The sequence below is a fragment of the Sceloporus undulatus genome, chromosome 6 (genome assembly GCF_019175285.1).
Source record: "Sceloporus undulatus isolate JIND9_A2432 ecotype Alabama chromosome 6, SceUnd_v1.1, whole genome shotgun sequence".
NCBI classification, from domain to species: domain Eukaryota; kingdom Metazoa; phylum Chordata; class Lepidosauria; order Squamata; family Phrynosomatidae; genus Sceloporus; species Sceloporus undulatus.
This window is the reverse complement of record NC_056527.1, coordinates 21,026,471-21,047,273: the sequence shown is the minus strand read 5'-3', so window position 1 is coordinate 21,047,273 and position 20,803 is coordinate 21,026,471. Positions and strand designations below refer to the sequence as shown.

Here is a 20,803-nt window from a genome sequence, read left to right as displayed (position 1 = left end):
TTTGTTTTATTTATATACCACTATTCCAAAGATCATAGCGGTGAACAGCAAGTAAGCTATTTAGCAAGTAAGCTAATTGAATGAGACACCTATTCACTCCTTTCACATGGTTTATTATTTCATAAACCTAATGACTTCATTTAATTTGGAATGTCCATAAGCATGTTCAGATTTTATAATTTAAACCGGTGTGTCCATGTGACAGATTATTTCAAATATTCACCTTGGTACTTGAAATATCAGAACCTTAGGAATAGTGTTATAAAATATGTTACAGTCAACATGTTTCTAAATTAACCTGTCAGTTCCTAAATAATCCAGTTGTCACCTGTTAGATGATAGAGAGATAGATTAAACTAGATGATGGATGGATGGATGGATGGATGGATGGATGGATGGGCGGACAGACAGAAGCAGAAAGCAATACTAATGCTTCATGAGTCAGATATGCAGAAGGAATGTATTTTTCCAACATGGGCAAAATTATTACGAATGGCAAATGTGTTCAGCCTTGATTTTCTAACTCTGTCTGGGACTGAATTAGTAATGTTAATAATCATAGAGCTCTGCCAGAACTAGGGAAATCATCTTTTGGACTACATTTACCAGAATGTCTGTCCTAGCATGGCTAGTGGCCAAAAAGATAACTCCAAAAAAGTTATAGTTCTAATAAGTAAATGTAAGATAACTGGTCATACTGGCTGAGGAGTCCCTGTAGTCCAAAAGAATGATGTTTCTGAACATTGAATTCTTGACTCACCACTTGAAGACTATAAGGAACAGTAGACTAGATGAGAGATCCAGTGTGGGGCAGGTGTTTGAGGACTGAACTGGGACTCTGGGAGACCAAGGTTTGAGTCCTTGCTCAGTGATGGAAACCAATTGGGTGTCTTTGTACAAGTCATACTGTCTCAGCCTCAGAGGAAGGCGATGGCAAAACCGTCTTGAACAAATGTTGCCAAGAAACCCCCATAATATGTCTGCCTTAAGGTCAACGTAGGTCTGAAATAACTTGCAGGTGCATAATAGCGACAGCAAGGTTTTTGAACTTTTTGCAGCAGCGTGGAAGGTGCCCACCTGGGAGTGCTGTGTCTGTCTGTTATTGCAGGCTGTGTGCAAGAAATGCTTATGATTCACATACCACTTCCTCCATCTAAGGTTTGGTTGGGCATTTTTTTTTTAATGAAGAACAAGGTGCATATGTGAATTGCCCTGAATTACTCTCTTCAAGGTAGAAAAATGATCATTATTATCTTTCTCCAGTGGAAAGCAGTACTCCTGAGAAGCTGGCTGAATCAGACTTTGTCTTGCTTCCACCAGGCTGGGGAACCTCAAAACACCAAAGAAAGAATGCTTGAGTTTTCTTGTTTTCCTTTCCCCTCCTCAACCTGCTTTCCTTTTGTGCTGTGCCTTTTTAGACTGCAAGGCTGTGGACAGGGCCTCTGTCCTTAAAAGAAACTAAGGCACAAAATATCAAATAGTAAACTAAGATCATTTCCAGTTGTAGGGCAAGATGTAAATGCAGTAAATAAATGTTTACATGTGCACTGAAATTAAGGCAGACAGCCTTCTGAACATATTGAAAAACCCATTTGTAGAATACCAACAGCCCTCGCTAATTTCTTTAACATATCTATGACATACAGTAATAGCACATTTCAATATACATTGTGATAAAGGAAAAAGGAGAGATGGAGAAAATGTTAAAGGATTTGGGGTAAGCAGGAGTCTTTAGCAAAATTTAACAGTGGAGCAAAGAGGAAGAGGAGACAAGCTACTTCTGATGCTTGTTCTGAAACTGGTTTTGACTTTGTTTCCATTTGTAAGAACAAAAGGGGAAGGGGGAAGAGTTTCTTCCTCTTTATAAGCATAACTTTTCTGATCACTTGTCCATCCCATGACAAACTACAACTTGTGTGGCTGCTGGAAAATGTTTTGCATTTTTACACTAGCTAAAAAGAAAGAAAGAAAGAAAGAAAGAAAGAAAGAAAGAAAGAAAGGGGAAAACTAACTTCATTAGGGCTTGAAAGAATATTCAATAATACAGTATTCAAATTATAGAGAAAATATGGTTTTCATCCTCATGTGGACAATACTGGAGTGATAAGAATCTTCACAGTTTGGTAATTGTTATTTGCAAAAGTGATGTGGGGTTTCTCAGACACAAAGTAATCTTTTCAGAAAACATTTTCTAGGCAGAAAAGAACATTTCTGTGCAAAAAAAAAAAAAACCATTTTCTGAACAAAACCCCTATACATTTTTTTTTGTCCAGATCTGTGAATTGTGATAAAAACTGAAGAGCAAGAAAAATGGTAAAATTATTCATTTTGCCTGCACGGATGAAGTTTATGAAGCTTTAGGGATTTCTAATCCACTAGAACGTTTAGTAATGCAGACTTGGAATGCTCTGAAGACACCAGCCACAGGTGCAGGCAAAATATCAGGAATAGACTTTTCTAGAACATGGCCACATAGCCCCAAAAACCCACAAAAAATATTTTGAAAGTTCAAAATGAAATCACAAAGTTTTAGCCTTTTAGATCAGGACTTAAATGGTCACCCATAAGCATTAGTAGTACACATTTACCTTAATTTGTTATATATCATTCTTTTCCTAGGGCCAGCACCCACCTTATCAAAAGCTCCCATAATTCTTCAGGGTCTCCCATAAGACTATCTCTTTCTTCCTAGAAGCACCCCAGCCCTTGCTGTCTGAACCCTAACAGATTTTTCTAGCAAATAAAGGTCTGGTCATATTGTTTGCTGGGGATGGAAGGGGAGACTATTATCTTCAGGTCTGGTATCATAGGAGCTATAATCTCCACCAAGGCCAGCAGTACAGCCTACATACTCTAAAGCATCAGATCCAGTCTGATCTTGGAAGCTGAGCAGGGCAAGCTCTGGTTAGTTGTTGGATTGAAGACTGACAATGGATACCAGCTGCTGTAGGATACATTTCAGTGGAGGAATTGGCTAATCACTGCTTGAGTATTCCTTGCCTAAGAAAACTCTATGAAATTAATAGGGTCACCACAAGTTGTCAACCAACTTGAAGCCAGACACAGAGGCCAGCAGTCCCTGCCATATTTTCTTTCTTTCTTAGTTGCTCTGGAATGTATTATGCATTTTCTGTTTATGCACGCTTCCTCTTCCCAAATTTCCATTCTAAAAAAATGGTTGCTCCCTTCTAAAATAAATTCCCTTCTTAGTGTGGCTAATGAATCACTATAATGCATGTGGTCATGAAGTGACTGGGTTTAGGTTCTGTGGGAATCACCTAGTTTGGAGAATGTGAGTGGAACATTTACTGCTGCTGCCCTCCCTGACCCATCATGGAAGAGCTGTTGTGTTGCTTTAAAGAAGTACAGGATTTTCCATGAGGAAAATTGAATTCTGACTGCACAAAGGGAAGAAACAGTAGCAGGTCACTGAGTGTAGCATGGACCGTGTGCCCCTTCATATTGTAGGAAGTACCTTATCATCAGACAGGCAGGAGGTAAATCACAAGTAACATTCATCACAAGGCCCTCCAGGAATGCAGGAAAGGTGGTTATTTGGAATACACCATACTAGCTGCAGAATTCTGGAGTCCAAAGAAGTAATATTTCCAAGATCTAAGTTTTGCTCTGCTACCAGATATGCAGCCACAATCTTTTATGTTAGTGGTCAGCTACCATTTCTACTCTTAAGTGACTCTCACTGTGGCCAGCCATAAAAGCTCACTAGTAGGACATGAGGGTAACAACTTACCCAGTTGTTTTCAAGCAACTGATGTTCAGAGCAGGGCTGTCAATAAGGGTGCATAGGCCACATGAGGTGACACCCTAAAGGGGTGTGTGACATTACTATTCCCCAAACATCTCTCTCTTGGTATTTGCCTGTGACCTTTAAAATGCTGGAAGTGATGGGGTGAGTGAGGTGAGGCTTAGTAGGATGACAAAGGAGAGGCTCCAGGTTTTTTACAAATTAAATTTAAATTTTTAAAATTATTTTTTTAAAAATATTTTTTTAAAAAAAATTCTTTAAAAACATCACGTCTTATCAAATTTTCATTTTAACCACATGAAGCGATGTACATGTGAATACATTTAGGTTGTGTGTATAATATAAATGTGCTGTTTGTGTCACAACTATTGCCATTACATTGAGTGATATGTACAGGAATTACAATTTATGAGTAACATTAGTACCAAAAACATTACTAAGGATTCTGTGTGGTGTGGTAAGGGCGTAGTACACACATATAAATGAAAACATACATGCAACATGCAGACAAACACCTGGATTTATTCCTTTAAATAGTTGCTCCATTCTTATCAGAAACAGGGCTGGAAGAAATTAATACAAATAAACTGTATATACAAACATCCTTAAATATAAACTTTAAAACAGAGGTAATGCTCTTTGTCAATAATTCTATTTACAACATACACAGTATGCTACTTTATAAATGAAATAAAAATGCATAACAGAGTATTGACCCATTTTATAAAAGTTTACATATTCATCCCATGGGATGTACCAAACTATGTTCTTGAAACAGTTTTCTGCCATCTAAAACATCATGTTTTAAACATACTCAACATCTTCAAGACCAAAGGAATTCTTTTTCCATAGGAACGTTTACAAAAATCTATAATTCATGACATTCAAACACATGTTTGTCTTAAGAAACATGTAACCCGCAGCCATAAATTAATCCAACCTTCAGAAATTGCATGTTTCCACCTAGACTCTATTGTATTCTGCTGCCAACCTTATATTTCAAATGGCTCATGCTTACAGTTGTTGCTTTCTTTGCTAGGAAGCCAGCATTCCATGCCCTTACAGCTCCCATCCATACCCACATGCAAGAGAACATTTTGAAAAGTACAGAATACAGCTGACTCCATCAAAATGCAAATAAGCTAATTCACATGCCTTCTAAACAGCAACCTAGCATGTATATGTATAGTTACAACTTTTTTGTTACTGTTTTGCTATTGATTTCTAATTCTAAAAATCTGCCCAAGCACCACTAGAATCAACAAGCTGATGAATAGCTTTAAGAGAATGTTTATATGATATAGAAGCTTCATAGCTATTAATCAGCAATGCTTTTCACTTATATACCTGGATAATCAAAACACCATCATAGTCTTGGATCAAAGAAAAAAACACCAAAACCTGAGTTCACTGAACTCCTAAGGATTTGCCCAAGGACATAAGCAGAACTTGGAAGTATCAATGTTATGAATTGCAATTTCTAGAATCTCCCAGCTGGTACCAAGAGTGACTTCTGGAACTTAGAGTCCCTCAAAGTAATTTCCCCAAGCTTTTCTCATAGACCAAAGCTGACTAGTTCTTTGCCTAGAGGGAGACAGAAGGAGCAGCATGAAAACAAGTCTGAGATGTATGGCGAGGAATGCAAGGAAAGAGAGGGCTGAGGAGTTGCCTCACCTGAAGCCAAAACAAGCTATCAGCAAAACAAGTGGGCGGCTGGGTGTGGAGGAACAGAGATGCTCATGCTATGTGCATTAGTGGGTCACCAAACTGCCTTTGGTCCAAGCAAAAACGCATGGAATGAGAAACAACAGAAAAAGGTTTCAGCCAACTCACCAAGCTTCAGGCTTTCCTAGGGAAGTCAACCTAATGATATAAGCCAAAGATTTTCAAAATGGAAGACTCTGCCAGAAAGCACTATTAGTAATAGCCACATTACTACTGGTTTAGAAACAGCTCCTTGATCCTATGTAGACTTTAATCACTGATAATTAGAAGAGTGCAAGGTGTTCTAACTAGGAGCTTCCACTACAGTTGAACTTAACAATTTGGATCCCCAATCATGTCTTTCATTTTTTTAATGCATATGCTGGTTCCATGCAGGAACACACAATCAAAGCACCCCTGACAAATGGCCATCCAGCCTCTGATTAAAAACCTCCAAAGGAGACTTCATCACCCTCCAAGGGAGAGTGTTCCACTGTCATATTCCACATACACACTCAATACGGACTGAACATGAGTCACATATCATATGCCAAAATCAACATTTTACCTAGAACAAGAACATTCTCTTGTTGTTTTGTTAGCGTTTCAGAAAGATTTTACTTTATAAAATTCTTCAAGTGATAAAAAGTATTGCACTCTTCTTTTTCTTCAAATAAACTGAGGTAATTTATCTCCTTCCATCCAGCATGACAGATCTTTTCATAATCTTGTAGCATCAGTCCTCAGACTATGTTAAAATAGCCAGCCAGTGCTCCAAGGTCAATGTACAGTGATCGTTGTCTCTTTAGCAGTTCTGATTCTTCAGTAATCCCAAGGCTTGAGGAATCTAAGAAGGAAGATGGTTTTAAAACATAAAAAAGATCAGAATATTATATTTTAGCCCCTTTTTATAAGAGGTGACTAGTACTGATTTTGTTCTGTTCCCACTTATATTGACTAAATGTGCTTCTTCTGAGTTATCATCATTATCATCATCACCATCATCAGGTAGTAACCAACCTTTGCTGCAAAACAAGTCAAGTTTGATCAAAGGAGGTGAATTGTGACAAGTGGCGACAATAGTGAACCCTACACTGCTGTGTATAGTTCTGGGGGCCCACACCTTGGAAAGGATATAATAAAACACAGGTGAGGAACTTTTGGTCCTCTGGATATTTTGGACGAGAACTCCTATGATCCCTTATTGGCCATGCTGGGTGGATCTAATGGGAAGTGGAAAGCTAAAACCACTCGTGAAGGGCCAAAGGCTGGACTAGGGAGTGAAGTGATCCACTAGCTATAGTCCACTAGTGACTACTAACCTACAAATAATGTTGGCTGCAATCCTAAATTACTGGGAAGAAAGTCCACAGTATTTATTTGAAAGTTATTTCCCAGCATACTTACTTCCACACCAACATGCAGTGGATTGCACACTACACAAGATTTTACCAGACTGTAGTAACTTGATTTAAAGATGAAATCCCTGGACAGTCAAAAAATGTTAGCAAATTTTCCAACCACTGTGTGTGTGAAGCTTGAATGCAATTTAGTCTATAGCTTGATCTTATGTGAGTGTGAGCTGAAATTAAGTAATTCATTCCAAACAATGCATTCAAAAACCAGTTTTGTTTTAACTTTGGGTTCCTGTTGTCTTCCTGCAAAGTGTATTTTAGGCTGGGGACAGAGATATGATATGTCAGGCATTGGAGAAAAATTACTTCACAACTCTGGAAGTTCCAACACTTCCTGGATAATGATGATGTGAATTTACCATGGAATTGATTTCACAGGAATTACAGAATGTAAGCTAAAGTCTGATTCTCTAGGGAGGTCAATGGGATTTCTGCTAAGAGCTTCAAATGTGACCTCAACCCTGATAAAATTCTGCCTGGCATTCTTTTGCAGGAAGGCTCTGTAGCTTCATCTTTATTGATTACAGAAGGGTGGAACAAGCTTTGGTCTACCCAGATGTTATTAGACTCCTGCTCCATCATTCCTTACTACCTATTATACAGGCTGGGGCTTCTGGGAGCTGAAACCCATAGCATCAGACAAGCCACAAGTTCCCCACACTTGAGTCAGAGGTAGGAGAGTAAATGTAGTACCATCAATGTTCTCAGGCAGCTCAAGCTCCTGCCTTGCCAGCAAACGCTTCCTTTCAAAGAGAGCTGAATCCAGGCTCTGACACCGTGGCTGCTCTTCTCTCGGTGGGTGCAAGGCCTCATGTTTGAGGAGTTCTGTAGCAGAGGGTCTCTGGTTTGGGTTTCTTTCAAGGGCAGCTTCCAGAAACCGTCTCATGCTAGGGCTGCAGTCTTCTGAGATGTCCTCTAGCGGTGGAGCTTGCTTATGGATCTACCAAAAGGATCAAAAGAGAAGCAGCTTTTAACATAACATCAGCAAAAGGGAGAACAGTTTTGAGAGCTGCCCCGTGTGTGTGTGTGTGTGTATTACAATGTTACCGCCCAAGGAATTTCCTCTACCTGACTCATTGTTTGGAGGGTTGCCACCCTGTTGCTGCACTGTAGACACACGGGAAAACTAGAAACTTAGCCAGTTTCCCACTAAAACAGCAAACCAGAAAAACCAACATCAAGTTCACCCAAAGGTCTGCAAAACTAAATCCATAATTTTGGAGAAACAAACACGTAACTGTAAGAGGGTGACCTAGTTTTGGAGGTGAAAAGGGAACAATGGGGATGTGAGTGAGCAAGAAATAAATGTGAGTTTATTTCTGCAAGGATTTTGTTTTGAGTATTGACAATGTGGTACAGCCTCTACACACACCCAAAACTGTGTTACAGTTGAGTTTCACAATATAGATTTTCAGTCTGGTTTGAGGAAGAAAAAGTCTGCACAGGACTTTGCTTTGTTCTGGAAGAAAATCCTCTATTTGTGCTTTAGCTCATCGTCTTGCTGTTCTCAAAACTGTAGAAGTACAGATTATGCTTCTAGCTCTGATTTTCAAATCCTAAGATCCTGAGAGAGCATAGATATTTGAGCTCATTACATCAGAGTTCCTCTTCCAGCATGTCTGTGAACTTTGTGGCTTGCATTCTCCATTTCCCTCCCACTCAGATCAAAGATAAAGAAGCATAATTGTTCCTCTTATTCATACTTCCACAACTCTGCAATGGTTTACCAAAATGGGAATGAAAAAGGCATAGTGGGAGTTCAGCAACATTCTAACTTCCTTCTTAGACCTGCAGGTGCAGCACTTTGCTCTCACCACATGGCTAAATCTGTGCTTGGTCTATACCAATTCAGAATGCAGTTGGGGAATCACAAATGAATGATCCTGGCACCCCACACTGGAACAAATCCTCCACATGGAGTCCCTCTACAGTTTCTTTTAATTAAAAAATAATAATTGTGAGACCTGGTTCTATATCTACAGCAAACTATCCCTGTTGTCACTCACATGTGGTCTTCAAAAAATCAAGAAAGGTCTGACAAATCCAAACAATCATGGGTTTGCCTACTATCTCTTAGACCTTGGAAAATTCAAGTCTTGGAATCAGCAACTGATGATAGGAAAGAACTTGGTCTGAGAGCCTGGGCAGCTGCTGCCAGTCAGAGTAGATAATACTTGCTTACATGAACCAATGGCATGACCTGGCATAATAGTTTCCTCTGTTAATTCAGCATTCTTTTTCAAAATGGGTTCAACTAGATGCCCCCAGGAGACCCAAATGCCTAAATGGGCAAAACTGTATGAGTCACAATGTAGTGTAGTGGTTAGAGCAGAGGTACAGGAGCCAATTTCCTGCTATGCGGAGGAAGAAAGGTATTGATGCACCTTTGAGAAGAGAATTTTAATTAATTAATTAATAAACAAACTGCTCTAAAGGCTGTTCCTTGGCAGTTCAGCCTCTGCAGCACCATTGGCCAACCAACCCAAGTTCATGCTTACTATATAAAGGTAGGAGGGGTATGCTGCACGAGGATATCGATTCACCCATGGCGGGATGCCAGTCTGCATGTGGATGATGGTTGTTCCCAGGCTGTAGATATCAGCTTCCGTAGTGTGTCCACGGCAGAGTATTACTTCTGGGCTCATGTAAATCTGCCAAAAGGATCGAGAAGAAAATTTGACCTTGACTATTCTATGAGCAAGTGATTCCTGAGGGAGCTATTCTCAGAACTTCCAGCTTTGCAAAGTCTCAATGAGACAGACATAGGCCAGAGGCGGGGCAGAAAAGAGCTGGTAAATATAAGCTCTCTTATGTCTTGATGGGGTGATGCAAAATCAGAAATCATACAGGCTAACTAGTCATGTTCATACAGGCTACTTACATCTGGTGAAGAGAAAATTATGTATGTTAGGTGCATTCAGTTTGGTAGGGATAAACAGTCTGGTGCTTATCTAGACATTTTAGACACTAACTCTTTTAAGCAACAAGCAGCACTGTCAAGGATTATGGGAGCTGCAGGACGACCTGGATGGTGCCAGGTTGGCTATCCCACTGCAGACTGAAATGACTTATCAAGAGGTGCCTAGGTTGTAGGTTCATTTATTACAGCTTGCACTTGAGGAATGGCTACATATCCTACAGAGTAGGATTAGCTGATCCCATCACACACGACTACTGGCCATGCTGGCTGGGGATGATAGAAGCTGGCATCCCACAGCACCAGGGCCCCACCCCCTAAACCACAGTTTGCTTTCAAGTCAGACTTGGTGACCTACATCAAACCATGTGATGGAGGAGCACCCAAAGGATAAGGAAAGACAAAGAGGCAAAACAGACCGCCCTGAAGGAGCAGCTTTTGCCTGTCCCTTTGCTCGCCGGGTTGGGATTGTGGCAACTGCATGCCATGCCCTCAACCTGGTCTTTTCCTGGCGCAAAAAGGAGCAGCAGAGAACCGCTCCTTTTTGCGCCAGGGAAAGGGTATCTTTGTGGCGGCAGCAGGATCCCCCAAAGGGAAGGGTGCACTAGATGTCTAAGGACTGGAAAAAAAATAGTTGCATACTCATGAGCCTCCCGGAATGCCCAAGTCTTGCCCACCTCTGATATATAATGATAATGGCACAAATGAAAGAGCAACTGGGTTGTCTTTGCACATCCAGGCTCTCTTACCTCTGTTCCTCTGAGTTCCTTGGGATAGTATATATCTTCTGTCATTTGAACACTCAGGCCGAAGTCTACCAGAACTGCTTTAGTTGACATGAAAACAATGTTGCTTGCTATAAACAAAGGGTTATGAAAGACAGCTTTAGACTGTGGAGAAGAAAGCCTCAACATTTCACCTTAACACAGCAAACACACTGTGGCAAAGGGGGGGGGGGGGTATGGAAGGCAGCCACGGACATTCCACCCAGGTAAATAAAACCTCCTCTTTGGGAATTTCCCCTTTTTTGCTTAGCAATCATGTGAGTTGGTGGGCAGGTGCCTGCCAAGTTCTGGGGGAAGAACTTTAAAAAGTGACTTTTTGGACTACAAATTCCAGAATACCCCAGCCAGCATGGGAATTGCAGTCCAGCAACATCTGGAAGTCTAGAGATTCCTCCAAACCTCACTCACTCATTACATCTGAGTTATTTAAATAAACAAAACTTCTTGCAGCACCTTAAAGGCTAACAAGTTTTATTTGGCACAAGCTTTTGTGGACTAGAGCCCAGATAATCTCCAACTCAGGCAAATCCATGCATTGGATGAAGTGGGCTGTAGTCCATAAAAACTCTGTACTGAAAAAAAATGTGATGGTTTTTATTAGCAGCTAACATATAATATAAAGACAAGATGTAAAAGCCTTCTCTAACATGGTGCCCTCCAGATATGCTGGACCATAATTCCATGCTATCTGGGGAAGATGGCAGTTGTAATCCAACATATCTGAAGGATACATGGAAGACTTTTAACACTAAGCATGTTACTGAAATAAAGAATGAAACAGCACTTCAAAAGCCTTACGTTTTATATCCTGATGTATAACCCTTTTTGAGTGAAGAAACTCCAGCCCTTTGAGGATATGCTTTGTCACCCAGATGATCTCAAATTCTCTCATAGGTCCACAGCTTTCCACTTTCTCCAGGACAGAGCCTCCTTCTCCTGCTTCCATGAAGAGATGGATCGTCTCATCCCACAAGATGGCTCCATAAAGTTCAGCAATATTCTCGTGACGGAAGCAGGCCTGGATTTCAACGTCTGATGGTTTAAACTGTTCCACTGGGACCTAAGGTGCCAAAACACAGGCAGATTAAGGGACATCAGCAGAACAAAGATTATGACATATCTTCACATAAGGCCCTCAGGTTGAATCTGTACTGATGAGGTGTTAATCCCCACTCCAAATAACGCTCTTGAGTAGACAGCGCAAAGATAAGGGAAGGGAACTACAAATAAGACAAGAGTAGGAATCATGTAGCCTTCCAGATGCTGTAGGACTGCAAATCCCAGCAGCCCTATCCAGCATAGCCAGCGGTAAACAATGGTGGGAATTTCACTCTAACAATATTTGGAGAGTTACGTGGCTTCTACCCTTAAGGTAAGGCAGGCAAAGCAGATAAAAAGGCTCACAAATTTTGGGGAATACTGCAGAAAGGAAAGGGGGCAATAAGCTGCCAATGTAGCATAAACAGAGGAAGAGAGTTACTTGAATTGGGAATAAATTGCTATGAGCACCTCCACTCATCCACCAGAATCCAAAGGCCATTGGAGAGCCCAAGGAAAAAGCTATGGCTTGTTTGGGTGCTGGATGGACAGATGGCTTGATCAAAGCTTGGACACAATAATTTTGGGGGATTATAGGTCAAGTGGCCATCTTGGCTATGGTTTCTGTGAGTTGCAGTGCAAAAAGTTATTTTTGTAAACTATGTGTCTGATTGTGTCCATTACCTAAACACCTGCTTCAGCTTTCTTTGCTGAGGGGAGAAAGAGGGATTTTTGTCAGTCACACTGCATATAGTGGTGGCTAGTGGCTCTGATGTCAATGGGAGAATAAATCCATTCCTGGTTTAGTCTAAACTTTAAAGAAACTATCTAAGGTGTTGATCCTATTTGGTAGGCAAAGTTCAACACTGCAGATAGCTCATTTGAAATTCACATTAATATCCAGAGTTGATTCACTGTTGCACTGACATGAGAGCCACCAGCTAAAGCATTCGCCACCACCGCCATGATATTAGAAAGGAAAACTGAAACTGTTCATCAAACCTGTTAGATGATGATGGAATACATAGTCAAGCAGTTATTTTGTGGCTACATTTGAGTAAATCATGCAAATGGCATGAAAGTTTTTTGTTTTTTTTTAAATGCACTGGTATATTTCTAGTTTAAAACATGGAGCCATGTAACCTACAAGACTTCCCTTCTTTGCAAACATACATAATTTTCTAGGCTTTAAAAATTTCCAAAATAAGGCCTCTCTGCCTCCCATACATACTGGCTAATGAGTCAATTATTCTCAAAACACTGGTGATAACTTTTTGAGACTTTTAACACACTGCCTGAAGTTCTCTACATGTAGTGAGCTCAATGCAAAACCCAACACACACCAAGGTCTCTGGTTCTTTCTTAGGGTGGAAGTCTCACATGTTAATCATACTTTCCCACTATGCTTAAAAGGCTGAGTTCGGACACCGTGCCAAACTATGAGAAAGAAAGCAAATACTGTATGTGGTTCAGCATGATATCCAGCTTCATAAAATATGACCGGAATCCAACCCAGCAAATCAGAATCATAAAGCCATGGCCTGAAGTGGATTTGAAGTCCACAATTTGTGATCAATATAATTTGTTGTGTTGTCTACAGTAATACTGAACCTAGTGTAGGGTGGAATGTTTGGCCCCTTGAACTCCCCTACAATTCAGGCTAAAAACTGAAATCTATTTGTGGCTGTCAGTGGGATGATGTACCTGTTCCAGTCTTTAGTCTAACTGTAAGGGAGTTAGCCCAAGTGTTGAGCACCTTCCCCCCAACTAAGTTCAGCATTCCTTCCTTACACAGAAACCATCTGTCACCACTGGTTGCAGTTGTCTCTTTGCCTCTAAAGGCTAATGGACAATAGAAATAGGACAATGGATGAAAGAAATGGAAAAGAAAAGAAAAACACGGTGTCCCAGATTGTTTAGAAGCACAACCTTTGCTTGGGTTTCTAAGTGATGTTTAACACAAGCCATGGTTTGGTGCAAATTCTGAATTGAGTTAAACTGTTTTTGAGTTAGACTGTTCTTGCCAGCAGATCAGAGAAGCACGCCCAGAGGTCCACATGTGGGCATCTGAGCCTATGGATCATGCATTGTCACACTGATTTACACTTTTATTAGTACACCAGATTATGCATTGCATACATTTATTTCTAACTTCTTTTGTGCGTGTACACACATACACATTTTTTTCTTTTTCTGCAACAAAACACGTTTATTAACTATTAGGATTTGGCTTGGAGCACTCACTTTATACAGTCATCAACTGACAATCCATCACACATGCATATAATGTTTTTACATCCACAGGTCCTTCAAATGCCAGAGTATGGACAGAAATCCATGCAAGCAGTGGCTCCACTGTTTTCTCTACAGACATCAAGTTGATATGCCTGGGATTCCCAAATGGTCTCCCTTCCAGACACTAAGCAGTACCAGACCTGCTTAGCTTCATCAGGACCAACATCTTGATCAAAAGTACTCTTTGTATTCTCTTAATGCCTCCCCTTTGATGCACATAGGGAGGGAGGGAAAGAACAAAGAGAAATCCAATGTCCTGTGTTATGGGCCCAAGATATAACAGATAACGTGGAAAATAAATGTTAGAGGCATACCAGCTTGCAAGCCATTCGTTTTTTGGTTTCTGTGTCTTGTGCCAAGTAGACTTTTCCAAAAGCTCCCCGTGGAATAAAGTCAGTCCCAATATTCCTGTAGGTTAACTTCCAGGGAAACAGGAGTACATCCGAATCAATCTGATAGCGCCCATTTTTGGGATTGATCTAATTTAAAAAAAATAATAAGACGTGAGAATGTTAAAGCAGGATCATTTTTAATGAACAATTTCCATTTAAGGTAGCAACAGATCTGTCAACAAAACATATGGAAATGAACATGTAGGAAAGTAACTTGGTGCCCTTCTGATGTTTTGGCCTAGAATTCCCATAATCCCTGACCACTGGCTATGTTGTCTTTATGGAAACTTTAGACAAAACCTATAGCTTGGATGAGTTATATTTTGTGCTATAACTCCCAGAATCCCCAAGTCAGCATGATCCATGGTCATGTGGGCTGGTTGGTTTTGCAAGTTGCAATTATAATAAGTAACTTTTCTAAGCTCTGTCCAAACATGCAGCTATTACCAGCTGCCTACTCAAATGCAATCTGTTCTTGCAGTGGCTTTCCAAGGCCTCACAGAGCTTTCCTACCCCTTCCCCAAGTATTTTCAGTGGAATAGGGGTTGCCTGGGATTGAATCTGAAACTTCTGCATTCAATGCATGTTTTCTGATATTGAGCCTTAAGCCTTTTCCAAGCGTTGGAAAAGTTACTTTTTTGGATTATTGCTCTCAGATTTGTAGCCTGCCATTAACCTGTACTATGTGCTGTGGGACTTTCCTTGAGACACCATAACATTGCCTAAGTTCTCTTCTTCTACAGAACAAATAGGCTTCACAAGAGAAGGAACACTCTTTATGTAGAACGATCAAAGGAGAACAGTATGTGAAGCATTCAATGCATCCTGGAAATAGTTACCATTCCAGGCCATGATTAGCCTTCCATAAAGTATTAAGCTGCACTTGATTGTCTGGCAACAGCAGCTTGGCTAATGGAATAATAACCAAGCTTTGCGTAATCAGTCTACCTGACGTTTGTTTGTTCATTCTTGGAACCTGCCAGCTGATCAATTCACAAAGTTGCGGGTCTGGACTTACAAAGTAAGCAAACATTTTCAACACTTCCCGCAATCGGAGATTGTATGGGGGAGCAGGGTGCATGTGTAAAGGGGAAGATTTTCTAAAATAGACTGGGCAGATAAGAATAGAGATATAATGTCTCAATCAAAAGCCCCTCTGCAAATGGAAGGCACAATACCCACTCAGCACAAGTAGCTATAAAAAACTGCAAGGTGCAGTTCCTTCTTAAAAGGGGCAATCCCACTTTCTTACATCCAGGAGGAAATATTTCTCTGAAAATTGGCAACTGCTATGAATACAAGAATCATCTTAAAATACAAGCCCCCCCCCTTCAAAGTTACTGTTTTATTCATACACAAGTACGTGCAGACTGAGTGGATAGATGTAAACCCATAACATTAGTCAACCACATTTTGTCTGTTTTTTAATTTCTTGTACACTTCTCAATGGAAATTCAGATCTATTATTATACCACATCAAACTTTATGTTACTGCTTTGGACTATAGCTCCCAGACATAATATCCAGTTATAACTAAAAGTGCAACTTTCCCAACTTCTAACTGTACCACCAACTCACATCTTTCTACTGAGAAAGTATTGGGAGAGAAAAACAGGTAGGTTGGACAGAATTGGAGAGGGAGGGGCAATCCCATTTTCATAAACACACCCAGACTTTGGTTGATTGCACTTTTGGTCTTGAGAAAAAGAATAGTTCTCTAATAAAACTGGTCTTGGAATTCAAAATAGCCTTTAGGAAAGCCAACTATTTTTCTCAGTGCCTTTGGGAGTACACGTGACCATTTCTCAATAGAATTTCTTTTTGGCAATGGGAAGGGGATTCCAGGAACATCCTGAGGGTCATACTGCAGACTATACAATTTCCATCTCTGCTTTGCAGCTCCTTATTCATATCCTCTCAATCACTCTATCAGACCAGAGAAGGGGACATGGGAGGGCAGTGATGTCACATCATGCTTTTCCTGCCAACTAATGATTAGGAGACACAGATCAATGGCGGAGCACATGCTTTTCACACAGAGGGTCCCAGACTCAATCCCCCACATTTCCTCCTAGGGCTAGGAAAGAATCCTGCCCAGCACCCTGGAATGCTCCTGCCAGTCAGTGTTGACACCAATGAGCTAGATGGCCCTAAACTGGTCTGAGCCAGCTTCCTATGTTCTTGTAGTGTTGATATAGGTCAGTGGGACCCACAATATGGCCTCTTCCTATCATGTTTACTTTAGGCGTCAGACAATCCTGGCTCGCTGATGAGCACTTTCTTACTGTAGGTGTACACTTAATACCTTAGGCGTGTGCCTTAGTAAAATAATTATATGTGAATTGCCCCTTAGTTTAGATAATGCCAGGTGGAGTGACAGACCCACTTGATGGGCACAGGGAATGAAGGGACATCAGGAACTGAATATGTTACATCAGATGTAACCTAGAGAAGCAAAGAAACACCTGACTGCTTGAAGACTGTCCTAGTGACGTTCAGTGTTGTCAACAAAACAGAAAGGGAGGGGGGTTACCCACTCTGGCTCAGCTCAAACCATCACATCAACTACTGTTTAGGGATATTTAATAATGGTTTGCTGTAATGACTAAATTGACAATTGGTGGCCCCTAAAATCAGGAAAACATGGTTTTAAATGGATTTGCAAACTATGGTCTGCACTGAATGAGATTTGATGTGATGTCTCAATTGACAAAAGTTCAATACTGAATGCACTAAGTGACAAGGAATCTTGAAAAGATATGGAATGAGAAGGACTCAAGCAGCTCTAAAGCATGTATTCCATGGTGTCTGGGAGCTCGGACTGTGTTCAGAGTACTAAAGCACAGCTATCATAAACCATGATTTGGCTTGATGTTTCAACTGAATGCAACAGAGTACACATGTAACACCAAAGCTGTTTAGTCTGTTTTCTCAGTAAAATCCAGAAATGAACAAAGTTTTGGGAAGAACTTCAGTTCAATGGCAGATCACATGATTTGTATGCAAAAAGATCCAAATTCAGTCCCTAGCATCTTCGGGTATGATACTGAAAGACTCCTATTCTCTCAATATGGACCATACTGAGCTTGGAGCAATGGTCTGATTTGGTATGAGGCATCTTCCTGAGCTACAGTTTAAGCCTACACATATTGGGTGGTAAGCATGTAGGCTTTATTTGAACATTCTGGACCCAGGTGAAGATCCAGGTATGGATGATAGGCAGTCTATCACTCCACTTCATATGATAGGATGGACTAAGAAAAACATATAATCTAACCTGTAAATTGAGTCTACAGCACAATTGCAGAGATACCTAGCTCTTGGAGACTCCACATTTAATTCAAGTTGTTAGTAAACCCAATGGCCTTTAATAAGGAGGAAATTCAAATAAGTTCATTCAGGACAACAACTAGCATTCTGAAGAAAACAACCTACCATATTCAATATGATCCCTGACTCTTGTCTTCTGTGATGGCAAATCTGCTTTGCAGTGTTCGACACCTGATTTGCAAAAGCAAGCAAGTCTTCTACAGTCCCATATTTGACAGATGATAACAATGAAACTTCCCGTCTGCTGAACAGCAAGGACTCTGCCCGTTCCTCATTTCTGTTCTTCTCCGGACATAGAGTCAAAATGCTGTCATCATAAACGCTCAGGTCTCCATTTGGATAAAGGTTCTCCATGATGTTGATCACCTCAGACATATTTAGGTCTGTTAACAACAAATCAATCTCCTCTTTATTGTCACTGTCAGTGCTCATATACTCCATTACTGCCTCTCTGCTTCCTCTTACTCTACCTATAAACAACAAGAAAAGGAGAATAATATTTCCCAGTTATTTAAAGAGAAGAAGGAAGAGATTTCAACAAGAATATTTTCTATGAGCACACTTATCTGAAAAAGCTGTGTGGTAAAGTAGGGCAGGGTGTAATATTGTGCCATCTACACATACATGGGCTCAATTATATCAGTATAAAGTCACAATTATACTGCCTTCAATTGTATCAGCATAAAGCCACAGTCAATATTGTGTCCAGTTCTGGGCACCACAATTCAGAAAGGACATTGAGAAACTGGAGCGTGTCCAAAGGAGGGTGACAAAAATGGTGAAGGGTCTGGAAACCATGCCCTATGAGGAACGACTTAGGGAGCTGGGGATGTTTAGCCTGGAGAAAAGAAGGTTAAGAGGTGATATGATCGCCCTGTTTAAATATTTGAAGGGATGTCATATTGAAGAGGGAGCAAGCTTGTTTTCTGCTGCTCCAGAGAACAGGACCCGGAACAATGAATGCAAACTACAGGAAAAGAGATTCCACCTGAACATTAGGAGGAACTTCCTGACAGTAAGGGCTGTTCGACAGTGGAATGCAGTCCCTCGGAGGGTGATAGAGTCTCCTTCCTTGGAGGTCTTTAAACAGAGGCTGGATGGCCATCTGTCAGGGATGCTTTGATTTGGATTTCCTGCATGGCAGGGGGTTGGACTGGATGGCCCTAGTGGTCTCTTCCAACTCTATGATTCTATGATTCTAATATACAGTGGGCCCTCCATTTGCTGGGATGGCTGACTAAGAGATGCTGGGAGTTGTTGTCACAAAAATGTAACCGTTCCAAGCTCTATGTTCAGAGTTTGTCCTTCAGCCTTCTTGCTGTCTCTACAAAAGGAGAACTAGTTACTTTGAGGGGGCTCTCACATTTCTCCTCACTCATACTTTCCAACAGTGATTGAAAAAATAGCTGGAGGCCACTGTACAGTGGTACCCCGGGTTACGAATTTAATTCGTTCCGCCGCCGCGTTCGTAACCCGAAAATCTTCATAAGCCGAAAAAGCCATAAGCGCTAATAGCGAAAGCCGCGATTTCGTGCGAAAAAGCGCCGAAAAGCACCAAAATTTTTTTCGTAACCCGAAATAACCTTCGTAACCCGGAACAGTTTTTTTCAATGGATTTTTTTCGTAACCTGGAAATTTCGTAAGGCGGCGCATTCGTATCCCGGGGTACCACTGTATTGAAGAAGAATCTATGGCTTGGCTTTGGAGGTTTACTGCTGCTCAAGGCCCCAGAGGTTTAAAAAAAAAATCCATGGAAACACCTGGTGCTAATGTTCCAGGCTACCTCCTTCATACATTGGTTGAAATTGGCCTGGTATCGCAGCCCAAAATTTGGAAAATTTTCCTTTTTCGTAACTCTAGTTTCCAGAATTCCAGTATCTATTTTTCAGATAGTGCTTTCACTATCACTTTAAAAAGGAAGCTACCAGCTGCTATTGGCTGATGCACTCTTTCCAGCTCTGCCCCCAGCTTATTCTTATTGTTAAGACTTTCTCTGTTTCAAATCCTCTTGCAGGAGCAATCTAATGGAGGAGTACTCTCCCAGAAAAAAGATGAAGACAAGATGAGGATTTGACCCGAACATTAGGAAGACATTCCTGGTGGTAAGAGCTGTTCCACAGTGGAACATGTGGAATCTCCTTCTTTGGAGGGTTTTAAACAGAGGTTGGATGGCCATCTGTCAAGGGTGCTTTGACTGTGTCTTCCTCCATGGCAGGGGTTTGGATTGGATAGCCCTTGTGGTCTCTTCCAACTCTATGATTCTATGTATAGAACAGTACAATCTGTGTGGCATATATGTCTCACGTGGGCCATTACAGATACTAGCCAATAAGTGACTCTGACATTCCAGCTTCCACAAGCTGGTGGTGATATTTATGCTTGCAACATCTGGCAGGAAAATGACAATATCCCTGCAACTAAGTATTGTGCTTGAACATTTAAAAAAAAAAAAGATGTTCCAGCAATAGAAGTGCTCTGTTAGGAGGAGATATCTGAAAAGCATCAACATCCAACTGGGGCATTGTGAGAACACCAACTGGAAACAAAGGCCATAGCTCACTCTGGATTGAGTCCATATACACGATCAAAAATCACAAGCATCACTAACCACTTTCTTCACTGAAATAGCCAAAGAACCCATGTAGTGGATAAAGCTTAGTAACCATTATGCAGTTTTTAGACATAGCTGTGATAGTCTGGAGTATCCGCATGCATGCACCTTTGAGGCAAACTATATGAAAAAAAGTTGTAGTGTAAGCCTTTTTATACCAAGCCTATGAAAGCTTATGCTACAACTTCTTGATTTATTATTTTATTCATTAGAGTACTTATACCCCGCCTTTCAGCCCTAAAGGCTTTCACACAGGTCCAAAACATGCTGCAGAAATAATCCAGTTTGATACCACTTTAACTGCCCTGGCTGAATGCTAGGGAATATTGGGAACTGTAATTTTGTGAGACATTTAGCCTTCCCTGTCAGAGAGCTCTGGCGCCAGAAAAAACAATTCCCAGGATTCCCTACCACTAAGTCAGGCAGTTAAAACAGCCTCAAACTGGATTATTTCTGCAGTGTGTTTTGGACATTAGTCTCAAAGGTGCTACAAGATCCCTTTGCATATTATTATGCAATTTGTCAGTAAAGTTAAGTGCATTTCCAGCAT

General features: G+C 40.8%; 1 protein-coding gene across 3 annotated transcripts in view; it reads right to left on the bottom strand.

The window, feature by feature from the left end:
- Positions 1–4,268: 4,268 nt before the first annotated feature.
- Positions 4,269–20,803, bottom strand: part of MAP3K8 (mitogen-activated protein kinase kinase kinase 8) — a 29,538-nt gene continuing 13,003 nt past the window's right edge. For all 3 annotated transcript variants that reach the window (XM_042476588.1, XM_042476585.1, XM_042476586.1), the window contains 7 exons: positions 17,748–18,112; positions 14,235–14,399; positions 11,386–11,647; positions 10,552–10,658; positions 9,384–9,536; positions 7,579–7,825; positions 4,269–6,317 (listed from right to left, as the gene is read on the bottom strand). In XM_042476588.1, the coding sequence (XP_042332522.1) occupies positions 6,214–6,317; positions 7,579–7,825; positions 9,384–9,536; positions 10,552–10,658; positions 11,386–11,647; positions 14,235–14,399; positions 17,748–18,083 (1,374 nt within the window). In that variant the 5' untranslated portion in view covers positions 18,084–18,112 and the 3' untranslated portion in view covers positions 4,269–6,213. The remainder of the gene's footprint in view (positions 6,318–7,578; positions 7,826–9,383; positions 9,537–10,551; positions 10,659–11,385; positions 11,648–14,234; positions 14,400–17,747; positions 18,113–20,803) is intronic.